This window comes from Artibeus jamaicensis, unplaced genomic scaffold (genome assembly GCF_021234435.1).
Source record: "Artibeus jamaicensis isolate MK-2021 breed Jamaican fruit bat unplaced genomic scaffold, CSHL_Jam_final scaffold_3222, whole genome shotgun sequence".
Classification (NCBI taxonomy): Eukaryota; Metazoa; Chordata; class Mammalia; order Chiroptera; family Phyllostomidae; genus Artibeus; species Artibeus jamaicensis.
The window spans coordinates 5,076,839-5,089,330 of record NW_026522038.1 but is presented as its reverse complement, the minus strand read 5'-3'; the positions used below and the strand labels follow the sequence as shown (position 1 = coordinate 5,089,330).

The following is a 12,492-nucleotide window of genomic DNA, read 5'->3' as shown; positions in this document are numbered from 1 at the left end:
TTAATTAATTAATTTATTTATTTATTTATTTATTTATTCTCTTTTTTTTTTAATTTTTTTTAAAAATTTTATTTAGTTATTTTTCAAGTACAGTTTTTTGTCTATTTTTCCCATCCCAGCCTCCCCCGCCCCTTGCTCCCCACCTCCCTCCCATTTCCACCCTCCTTTCTTCTGATCTTACATTACTGTAAGAACAGCCTTCCCTCATTCCCTGTGTCCCACTCTTCTCTGCTCCACTCCTGGACACCAGTCCCAGATCAGTCTTCCCGAACTGCAGCTCTCATCACTGTGCCACTTGACTCAAATGCTGCCAGTGCTCTCTGCTGCCAAGAGCCCCATCGCCCTGTATGTTAGCGATGGCATCGGGTGAGCACTGAGCACCTGAACCACAGCTACTCATGTTGTGCTGAAAGTGTAGGGCACATGCTGGGTGGCGAAGACGTAGTACCAAAATAAGAATGAATGTAAACTTACCGCAATAATTTTATATTGATTATATTTTTAAATGTTAATGTTTTTGATATATTAGAATAAATAAAATATATTTAAGATTAATTTCACCTTTTTTTTACTTTTTCTAATGTGACTACTAGAACACTTTTAATTATATATGTGATGACTGATATTACATTTTTATTGGCAGTGCTGGTCTAGAAATGTAAAACCCCAGTGACTAACCCTCAGATTCTAGTTTTCCACAAATATAGGCCAACCCACCTGTTATAGACTGAATTGTATCCCACCAAATTCATATGTTGAATCCCTGCCCCCCCAAAGTGACTATATTTGGAGAAAGGGCCTATAAGGAAGTAATTAAGATGAAATGAGGTCATAAGAATGGGACCCTGACCCAATAAGTCATGATAAGAAGAAACATCAGATTCCCTCCCCTCTCTTCTTCTTCCCCCTCCTCCTCCCCCTCCTCCTCTCTCCCCCCCCTCCTCATGAGCCACCAAGAAGAAACAATGTACGTATGCAGCGAGGAGGCAAGTGTTTGTAAGCCAAAGAGAGTCCTCACCCAGAACTGAGCAAGGTGGCACCTTGATGGGGAACACCCAACCTCCAGAACTCTGAGAAAATAAATGACTTGTTTACACCACCCAGTCTGTACGGCACAAGGACACCACCTCAACAGCCCCAGTTTCTGCTTTCTCTATATACAACCTGCACTTAGTGGTCAGTTAAGTTGTTTTCTATCCCTTCAGATTTCTGCCTTATAAAAATTTCCTCACGCCCTAGGTCCATCCAAAATAATGCTCATCCATGAAGTCTTTCCCAAAACCTCAAACAGATAGTTCTTCCAGTTCTGGACTTCCACTGTAGTTTTTACTTCTCTTATGATGCATAACGTTCTTCACCAATGATCACAGCTATATGTATTTCTTTAAGATCACATTCTCCTTGCAGGTAAGGACTGACTTTATCATCTTGATATTCCTCACAGTTCCCAGTACTATGTCTTTGCATTAATACCAGCCAATCAAATCTCTATCCTGCATTGCCATCCTGAATGGCTCAAACCAAATCTTTTTAAAAAGACTGATTTCCTGTTATTATCTCTGTGAACTATCCCCCTTGAAAGTGAGAGAGAGCTTTTGCAAAAAGCAAAACCAGAGATATACTCTCAGCAAGAGACACAACTACTTTGTACAATACGAATGACAACAACACTTCTACACAGCAGTGTGTCCGTGTCTCTCTATCACATATGTGTGTATATGGAGAGGAAAGGAAGGAGGGGAAAGGGAGAGGGCGGGGAGAGAACAGGAATGCGCTCCCTGCCGCTACCCCCGCTGGGCCATGCCACCCTGTGGCGTTTTGTGATGCTGGAAAGGAGGTGCTTAGTAACAGAGCGAAAATCCAGAACCCAAGAAAGCATGCCTTCCTTTCTCTTCAACGTAAATTAAATATAAAGCCTATTTGTCTAAATTATCCATGAGCCTGCTTAATTAGAGCAGTGACGTTTTCCTGACTAACAGCCAAATATGTGCTTAAAATAGCGTTTACAGACGTCTGTGGACGCCACAACACTAATCTCCTGAAGGTCTGATTTAAACAAACCAGGTCCAGAAAACTGACTGAAATTTCATCTTTAACTTCAACATATAGGAGAAAGCAGTACCACAGCTTCTTGTCAGGGTATCTGCCCTTCACTGTGAAAGATTTTTGTTTTCAAGAAGAAAAGTAAATACTCAAAGAGACAATTTAAAGCCCTGTAAAACTTCAGACAACCACTTCGAGGGCTATGCTGGCTTTGGGCAGGTCTTCGCTTGTACGGTGATGCCACGCTGCTGCCACCCGGACTGGGACGAGACAGTCACTAAGTGAACTCCCCCAGAAGCCACTCCCAGACCTTGGCAGGGGATGGTGGTTATGAAAGAGCTCTTACTCATTCTCCATTTGTATGCAAATGTCAGGAGCTAGAGTTTATTGAGAGCCCCTGCGGAGCCTCTCCTTGACACACATGCCATGCGCGCGCAGGCGCGCGCGCGCGCGCACACACACATACACACACACACACAAAGTTCACCACCATTCAATTGCCAAAGTTGGTCACAAAGAAAATGTTCAGTTCCCCACAGGATGGCTCAAAGTATGGAGTATTGGTGAGGCACTGGTGTTACTCAAACTCTGGGAAAAGAACCAGAAAGGCAGAGGGGTAAATCAGCTCTACGGCGTGTTTCTGCTGACTAGTGTGAGAACACAAGGGCACAAACTTGACTGTGTACCAGGAGCTGAAATACTTCAGTTTGAATGGGTCACACAACTCCTCTTTCAGTTTTAACATGCATGTCACCCCAGTTATATCCTGTTTTTTCTCAGCCCACCACACCCAGAGCATTTTGTGATTCTCTGAGGCCTGCCTCCACCCACCCGCCTCGGCACACACGCTCTTACCAAGACAATGAGTCCCATTTCCTTGGTAGCCTTCTGAGCACCGGCACACATAGCCACCTTCGGTGTTGATGCACTTGGAGGAGGGATGCGGGCAAGCTGGGATAGCCACCTCACATTCATCTATATCTGTGGGGAAATGAGGAACTAATGACATATATTGGCAACCCTGGTATAAATGAGCATACTAGGAAAAAATATGTACAATCTTATACACATCCATTCAGCTCTTTACAGAGACTGCAAATCCAATGCAAATCCATAAAGTTCATATCTTAAACAATTTTTACAGATTTCTCACATTTGATTAGCCAAATATGTGTAAATAAATCATTTTGTGCATAGTTTCAGACCATTAAGTCCTGAGATTTTTAGAGTAATTGCTAACTTATTTTGAGGCTATCGATATAAAATAGAAGGCTATCCATCTTAATTTATTTATTACACTAAAACTTATGAACTAAGCTTTGGGGAGAAAAAACGGTTGTGTTTTTATTGGAAGTGTTGAGTTTATAAGTTTGACTTGAACTCAAATTCATGCTTCTGAAATGAATTATAAATTCTTCTCCTTAATGTCAACTCCATATATCTCATAACTTTAACACCAACTTAATGTAATGTAACAATATAGTACATGTTTCACATTTTCTATGCACGCTATCCATTAATTTTTTTAGCTGATACCAAACTATTTATTCAATCTGCTGATCACATAAGTCTTTCTGGAGGTTTGGAACTCGCACGATCTCAATGTTTCCGGTTCACTCTTTTTTACAATTATGTTCACTGGCCTTTGCTCTTACCAGAACAAACTCTTCCATCCCCAGCAAAGCCTCTCAGACACTGACACGTGGCGACCTCTCCCTCTGAGACACACTGAGAGTGTGCACCACATCCCATGGGACCGCAGTCATCTTCATCTGCAACAGCAGGAATCCCATCTGGTTATTTCCAGACCTCAGAGGCAAAAATGGGCTTTAATGTTCTGGGTTCTACAGAACATTCCAGCACGTCTTTTTCCAAGTTCTGGGACAAGTTAACCTTCAAACAGAAACACTGTTGACCTGGAAGCTATGTCTATATGAAAGGATCTGTGAGCCATATGTTTCCATTTACATGCTCTCAACAAATCTTTAGTTTTAACTGTTTGGTGTTCAAACAGCCCTGTATGAACTTAATGTACAATTTTTAAAAGCATTTAAAATTTGATTCATAAAATTGCTTGAAGTAAATGGATTCAAATTTCAAAAGGTTTATTGCTAATTTGACCATTCCCAACCATTATGACATACCAAAGCAGTCGGTATGTTCTTATCCCTCAAAGTCGCACAGAGTAATATGCAGCAAGTAGCTTTGTGTACTAACATGGCAAAGTGATTCAATCATAGAGATTTATTGTCAATTTACTAAAATTAGGTTTTATGTATCATAGAATATGTATGTCACAATGTATGTTTATTATCAAGATTTATGTAGTGACTTGCAAACCTCAAGGCACTTTTACAAAGTCATGAACCGTATAAAGTAAATGCTGTAAATGGATCAATTCATTTCATACTCCATTGAAATGCAAATGCCCCAGGGGACAGAGTTGCATGCTGAGCCATAAATATGAGTGAGTTTTTTTCCCCTTAAACTACTTATGCATATAATCATCCTCCAAGTGCCTCCTCCCTTTCGGAGTTGGGGGGATTTGACATACCACAGGAGGATATAATCTGTCATCTGTCTACTCACTAGTAAGTTTGCTCATCTGAGTACAGAAGCGGTCAAACTTGCCCATAAATTTTTAAAAAGTTAAGTGATCAAAGTAGGATTTGATGCCATGTGAATGCAGACATTGGGTAATTGTGTTTGATTTGCTTAGCTATATGAGTAAGATTTCTCTTGTGGGAAAACATGCCTTTCAGGGTTCCTTAGTAATGTGTCACTCATGACTCTTAGAGATGGATAACTTCAGACTAAATCAATTACCCATTTGATTCGGCTTTTATTTGGAGGACAAGCTTCCAAATCCCAAAGCTGTTCAGAATGTGTGGTGAAGAGTATCCAATTATGCAAGACATTTTCAATCACTTGTACAATTATCTTAAATTAGAATATGATTCAAGATTTATCTGGTAACTTGTAAACACTAAGGCTGCTTTGCATAATGAAAAGCAATGGATATGCAGTTGTTGGAGGGAAGGGCTATGGCCAAAGTCCTTTCTGCCACAAACTAGCTCTGGAAGGAGTGCCAGGGCTCTACACTCCTCTGAAATACAGGTGATGATTTCTGCCCAGTCTACTTTACATGCTTGTTGGAAAAATAAGAGATTAAAAAAAGCCTTTGAGAATTATAAAATATTATGCCTATCTAAATAAGGATGATAAAGAAGAAGAATACTGTGATAGCCTGAATCAGAATTAGCCTATCAGACTTGAAAACTACATTCTGGGGCCTGTTCATAAAATTAATGATTTTATTCAAAAGTATTAATACATCCCAGGCCGAAAATACAGTAGTGGAGAATAAAGACAAGAGCTTTGCTTTCTTGTATTGAAGAACAACTATGACAAGCACTACTCATGAAACAATACCTATTATAGTTTTTGAAGTAGCTCTCACCTCACCTGGACAGGAGACTAGAAAAGTCTTTGAGTAAGAGTATATAAAGCTGAAATCGGAAGGTGTAGCAGGATTTGGAGGGGTTAGGAAGAGCGCTGTGGGCCAAGCACACAACAATACCTGCATGTTACAGGTGAGGTCAGGGTAACTGAAGCAGGTCACAGAAAGCTGAGGATGGAATGGCACATGTTTAAGTTGTTAAAGTGTGTAAGGGCTATCTATCTTCCCGGTATTGGAACCCTGTGCTGTACTATAGGAGACTATTCTGCCTGGTGTGGGACCAGCTCCCACTCGAAAATGCCAGTGGACAGCAAGGTCCAGTGCATAGGACCCATGTCCACGGATAGGTTCTCCCATGGGGAATCAGGCCTGCATTGTACCTAGGCCAATTTGAGACTTGCTTTTTGCTAAAACTCCCTCACCCTGAGTTGAGGCAGCAAACATTTACTGCGTATCTCTAAAGTAACTTCTTAAAATCATGATAAACCTTCCAAGGATGAGTGTGAACAGTTCAACAACTTTTTCCTTTGCATTTGCAAATATCCTTCTTCTGCGATGTGATTACCAGCATCCTCTCCTTTGTTTTCTGTAAAAGGTAACCACCTAAAGTGAACCTGTGCATAGTAAATGAGGACCATCCTCAATGTAATGTGCTCAGAAAAACAATAAAAGCTTGTCAAGGCGAGTTTTGGGGAGCTCTTCTCTTGAGAGAAAGGTCAAACCATCCCTTTGTCTCCACAGGACTCAGTAGTTCATGTGAATTTGTCTCTTCTCAGCCACAATGCTGCAGACCCCACAAGCTAGGTTCCACGTCACTGTACAGCCTGGCCTGGGGCTGGAATAGCTTACTTCCAAGGTATCCCTCCTGATTTTTATCCACCACACATGAGTGTGGGGCCACCTGTTCTACCGCCACTGCTGCCTCTCTGTGCCATGCTACATCTTCTCACCTCTCCACCCATCTCTGCAACTCTGCCCCTCCTACCCATCTGGATAAAGGTGGCTTCTTTACACTGTTGGTTGTCAGACTTCCATATAAACTGATTTCCTGACAGTTCTGGGTGTTTTTTATTTTGAAGTTTTGTTGTAATTCCTCTTGTGTTTGCACAAGGAGGTGAAATGTGTCTACATATGCCTCCATCTTGACTGGAAGTCTGCCCAAGACAGGAGCAGAAGTGGTCTCCACTGTTTCCTAGGTGCCACTGCTATAGCCCTCCAAAACTTTTTATGATTGAATCTCTTTGTGGTATTGTACACAAGTCTACTTGCTACATATCAGTCTGTGTGTCTTTGGGCAATAAGAATATATCGACATAAAATCCAGCATAGAGTTTTCAGAAATTTTTTTAGTATAGAAATTTTGTTGAAATGAAATCTCACTCATAAATGAGACCCCTTAGCCTAACACAGGTAGAACCAGAACTCTGAAGACAAATACAGAGAAGAAACTATCCAAGTATGAAAAGATGAGGAAGTTTTTAACCAAAACAATCAATTCCATCTATTCCACACAAGGCAGAGTATAAATTCCAGTTATGAAGCCAAACACAGCCTATGTATATGTATTCCAAATCTTTGGCCAGTTCGTCACTCCCCCATCTCACCTATGTGCCTAATTTACTGTCATTCATCTTGGTCTTTGAGTCTCCCAAACATTAGATTTATTAAAAAATATGCTTTATGAGCCTCTAGGGATCCCTAGTGGCTTTTTAAGTTTTTCCATATTGTTAATACTTATATTGTTTTCTTTCATCACATTGTTTGTCTCCACATCAGACTGTGACCTTGAAGACTGGGACTATATTTATCTCATCATGGTATCCACAGCACTCAGCATAGTGCTGAGTTTGGCAAAGAAATAAATAGCTATTAAATGAATAATATCCCTGATGTGACAATGTTTTCAGTACTTGTTTTCTTGACATGAATTAATTATTTGGTCCTAATTAAAAAAAACTTGGGTCGAATCACTAACTTCATATATCTTAGTCTTAGTTTTCAAATCTGAGAAATTATGTGTTATGATAAAGGATCAAATTAGAGGATAAAGTACCCAGTAAACTCTAAAGCTCCATATAAATTATCACTACTAAAAGTATCCACCTCTTTGTATTTTTATCAAATATCACACTCTAAGTTCTTTTGAGGAGGGGTATGAGATCCTAGGGACACATACATTGACAAAAGAGTCTGCAGATCACAGAAGTTTGATGAGCACTTGCTTAAGTGCATGTAATGTCCTGCTGTAGAGTTCCAAACTTATTTTGAGTCACAGACATTTTACTAAAATCTTACTAAGCTGCACTGAATGAAGGTCAGAGACCTAGAGAAGGGGTGGGGTTTGCAAAAGGCCTCAGGCTGAGCTAAATCCAATTTGGAAACCACTGGCCTCATGAGTGAATATATAATATAAAAGAATTAGGTTCCCTAAAGTTGTTATATACTGAACAATAACTTAGCATTTTGGTGATAAATGTGTCATGTATAAGAAGAATTCTAATATTTCCTAATTGTGGATTTTCTGGAGCAGCTGAAAGAAACAACCTATATTTTCTTATTCATTATTATCTACTTTTACACTACTTTTACAGTTGCATGGGCCAAATACAAAATATACTAGGTATAGAGGGATACACTCAAGTCTGCTCTGTCTTATTTTTCACCTTGTTTCCAAGTTAGATTTCTTCCAAGAAGGTTTAAGTCCAAGGAGTCTCAATGAGTCAAGTTCATATGGAGTCATCTTCCTCAGACACACAGTTCAGATGAGAAGAACCACAGTTTGGCTTTACTAGCTTTGTGTAAATTTAACCAACATTAAATTAGAGAGATAATTCATAATTTCTGATTAGTGGGGTGGAAATTGTTGGGACGGAAGCTGTACTAGAGACTCATTATTCATACCTGACACCATGATTTCAGCCACGAGCATATGCTGAGATTGTGTAGTGTTATCTTCAAACCCTTGATTGCTGGGTAAGAAGTCTGATGACATTTCTTGATTACTTAGATCTGCTTCACTACCTGTGGAAGGTCAACAGATATAATTAATTTAACTTTCATGATTCAAGAAAAGTTTTAATTAATTTATATTTATGGCTCTTTGTTGGTTGACCATTCGGATCCATCCTTACAGTAACAGCATTCAAGGAAACTATCAGGGTCTTGGTGACTTTGAAAACCTCACTGGCTAGATCACACCATTCCAGCTTTACTTACCATTGGGGGAGGGGAGCAGCAGGGAAGAAAGGTGGGACATTTTTAGGTACTGGCAAAAAAAAAAAACAAAACCCAAACCAGAATCCTTATTAACACAATCAGGTTATAATCACAGAATGCCATTACAAGGGAAAATTGATGAGATGTCTTCTATACATACTCCTTCTTTAGGCTGTTTTCAACACTTATTTCAGCCTGATTTTACTTGTATTTAGATATGTGGATAGGCATAAACAAAGCATAATTTAACATAGGCATAGGACCTATGTAACTTCCCAGATATGGGAAAAAGGATCCTTTAAAACAGCAAGCGTGTTCTTTAAGTGTGGTGCATGGATCCCTGGGGTCCCACTGCATGGAGTTCATAAGGTCAACCTATTTTTATAAAAGGCAAATAATTTTGATATGATTTGCCTTTTTTCACTGTATCTAGATTGATACTAATGGACAAGAGCAATGATGGGTGGAACTGCAGTGCTTAGCCTGAATCAAGGCCATGGCACCAAACTCGACTAGTGGTCATGTTCTTCACTGCCACATATAATCTCTTTCTTTCTCTCTCACATCCACACACACACATTCACACACATAAACATTCACACACATACATACACTCTTCTTTCATTTAAGAGGATTCTTGATAAAGAGTAATAATTATTGCCCTGGCCAGTGTGGCTTAGTTGGTTGGAGCACTGTCCTGTAGACCAAGAGGTCTTGAGTCTGATTCCCAGTCAGGGCACATACCTAGGTTGTGGGTTTGATCCCCGGTCTAGAAGGCAACCAATATATGTCTCTTTCTCTCTCTTTCTCTCCAAAAAGCAACGAAAAAATGTCCTTGGGTAAGGATTTTTAAAAAGTAAGAATTATTAATCTTTTACAATCTTCCCCATGGAATATTTGGCTCTTTAACATTCTTATAATAAAGTGGAAAGTACACATAAAACACTCTGTTATCTGTGAAGATACTGAATTGTGATGGTCATCTGAAGGAAAATCACTTGTATGCTCTTTGAGTTGCAGGTTAAAACTAGTCTCTTTTTCCAATGAACATGATTTTTACTTGAAAGGATAACTGATAAATTATGTTATTAACACTTGGGGATTTGGCAAGCTTTTTTTTTTGAAAAAAATGAATAAAGTGAGCCTCTCGCTTCAAGAAAAGCAACTCACAGTACTTGCTCCCATAATAAAATTTGAGCTTTCAAGTGAAAAGTAGAATACTATTATAGAAAATTTTCTCCACTACCATGAACTTGAAAAAACCTGAATACTCAAAACTTTTCTGATGAGTTTGATGGTGACACTAAATAAATGTACATGAATGACTTTTGTACATGAATGTAACATGTGGAAGATCTGCATAACTCAACCAAATTTTCAAATGACTAAAATATGATAGTACCAAATCATGCAAGATTAAAGAGCCACTCAAAATACAAAATAGATCATTGAATTTTAATATGTCAGAAGACAAAAAAGTTCAATGATATGGCTTCTGATTCCACATTGCAACCAAGCTCCCCAAAACTACCAGATGTATAGTTCTGATATAGTATCAAATAAAAAATGCAAAAAGGGCATCTGAAAAAGTTGTGAAATATTCCTTCCTCCATTTTCCAACTCCATGTCTCTGTGAGGCCAAATTTTCTTCATAGGCTTCATCAACCAAAACAACCCAGCAACAGACTTAACCTGCACGCAGGCATGAGAATCCAGCTGCCCTCTATTAAGCCAGACATTAGATATAAAGATAAATCAATTCTATTCTTCTTACTGCATAGTTTTTTTCTTTTGGAAAATATAATCATTTCCCTTATTTCTATAAAAATATGTTATGTTCATATATAATGGAATAATATAATAATTTTAATAGAGATATATTTAGAATTTTTTAGTTTTAATTTCTAATATAAATATTGATAGATGTAGTTTATAAAAACAAAAACTATGGGATTCTCAATAATTTTTGAGTATAAAATGCACCTGAAGCCAAAAATATTAAGAACTGTTGTCCTAAGGCAACAATTAATAGAAAGTTCTGAAAATCCAAAATATCCAATTCTAGTCCATGACCTGAATAGAGACTTCCCCAAAGAGGACATACAGATGGCCCATAGACATATGAAAAGATGCTCAAGGGCACTAATCATCAGAGACATGCAAATTAAAACCATAATGAGATACCATCTCACACCTGTCTGAATGGCTACCATCAATAAATCAGTGAACAACAAGTGCTGGTGAGGATGTGGAGAAAAAGGAACCCTGGTGCACTGTTAGTGGAAATGCAGACTGGTACAGCCACTGCCGAAAGCAGTATGGAGACACCACAAAAAATTTAAAATGGATCTACCTTCTGATCCAGTAATCCCACTTCTGGAAATATATGTGAAGAAACCCAAAACATTAATTCAAAAGAACATAAGCACCCCTGTGTCCATTGCAGTGTTATATACAATAGCCAAGATATGGAAGCCGCCCAAGTGTCCATGAGTAGATGAGTAGATAAAACAACTATGGAACATTTACACAATGGAATTCTACTTGGCCATAAAAAAATTTTTCACCATTTGCAGCAGCATGGATGGATCTGGAGAACATTATGCGAAGTGAAATAATTCAGTCAGAGGAGGGCAAATACCATATGATCTCACTCATATGTGGAATCTAATGAACAAACTGAACTAACAAGCAAAATAGAGACAAACCCATAGACAGATGGCAGCATGACAGTTATGAGGGGGCTAAGGGGTAGATGGATCAAGCAAAAAGGAAAAAGGACTCATGGACATGGACAACAGTGTGGTGATTGTGGGGGAGGGGAAGTATAAGTGGGAGAATTAAAAAATACGATTAAAAATTTGTGGTAAAATTTTTTTTAAAAAGAAGCCCATAGTCATCAGAGGAAGAAAAAAGAAACACTTGTCATCCTTAAAACCAGAGGAGCTTTTTTTTCTTTCTTTTTCCCACTTCCCAGAGGAGCTTTTAATACACAAAATATTAAAAAGCAGCAAGTGCTTAAAGTTCAATGTAGAATAAAACTATATTCCTTAGCCAAGGTAAGACACATAATTTATTATATTACCTGTTGATATCTGGTGGACATTTAGAGCCACACACATTTTCCCATCTGTGGCTTTCACAAAACCTTCACGACATGAACACTGAGCAGTTCCAAACTTCTCTTTGCAAATGTGTTCACAGCCTCCGTTTTGATATAGGCAGGGATCTGCCCCTAGTGGAAGAAAAGAGATGCATTCACAGAAGGGCCTGGGGATCAAAAAGGTGCCCTTGATACAAATCACAGTGTACAGCTTTTGGGGAAAAAAGCTCAGTGTATTTAAGTGGAGCCCATATCAAGAGCTATTTCAGAAGAGTTCCTATAAGGAGCCATTAAGATTAGCTCAGAACGTTATTACCTTGTGAGTTATTTAAGTACAACCAGTACATTTGTCCAAGAAGCTCTTTAGGCAGATGAGATTCCTATTTCCTAGCTCATGACCTAGTCAAACTGACAAAGGGCAGCAAGGGAAGAAGAGTTACTATAAATGACTAGATGCCTCCTCTTGTCTGCTCACTCCCTGGCGCTGTCGGGGTGTGGAGAGAGGCCCCAGTGTAGATAGAAGCTCCTACTGCGGGTGTCTAAATTGTCCCTCCCCATCCCCACCCTTAGTTCCTTTAACACCAGAGTCTTTTAAAAGGACTACATAAGTAACAGCTGTTCAGGAAGGGGAAAAATGATATTGGAAGACTAAAGCCCAAATTCAGTACCA

At 39.0% G+C, this 12,492-nt stretch overlaps 1 protein-coding gene across 6 annotated transcripts in view; it reads right to left on the bottom strand.

Annotated features, from left to right (window-relative positions):
• EGF (epidermal growth factor) overlaps positions 1–12,492 on the bottom strand; it is an 89,731-nt gene that overhangs the window by 16,451 nt on the left and 60,788 nt on the right. For all 6 annotated transcript variants that reach the window (XM_037156209.2, XM_037156189.2, XM_037156199.2 and 3 more), the window contains 4 exons: positions 11,805–11,954; positions 8,405–8,524; positions 3,699–3,815; positions 2,899–3,024 (listed from right to left, as the gene is read on the bottom strand). In XM_037156209.2, the coding sequence (XP_037012104.2) occupies positions 2,899–3,024; positions 3,699–3,815; positions 8,405–8,524; positions 11,805–11,954 (513 nt within the window). The remainder of the gene's footprint in view (positions 1–2,898; positions 3,025–3,698; positions 3,816–8,404; positions 8,525–11,804; positions 11,955–12,492) is intronic.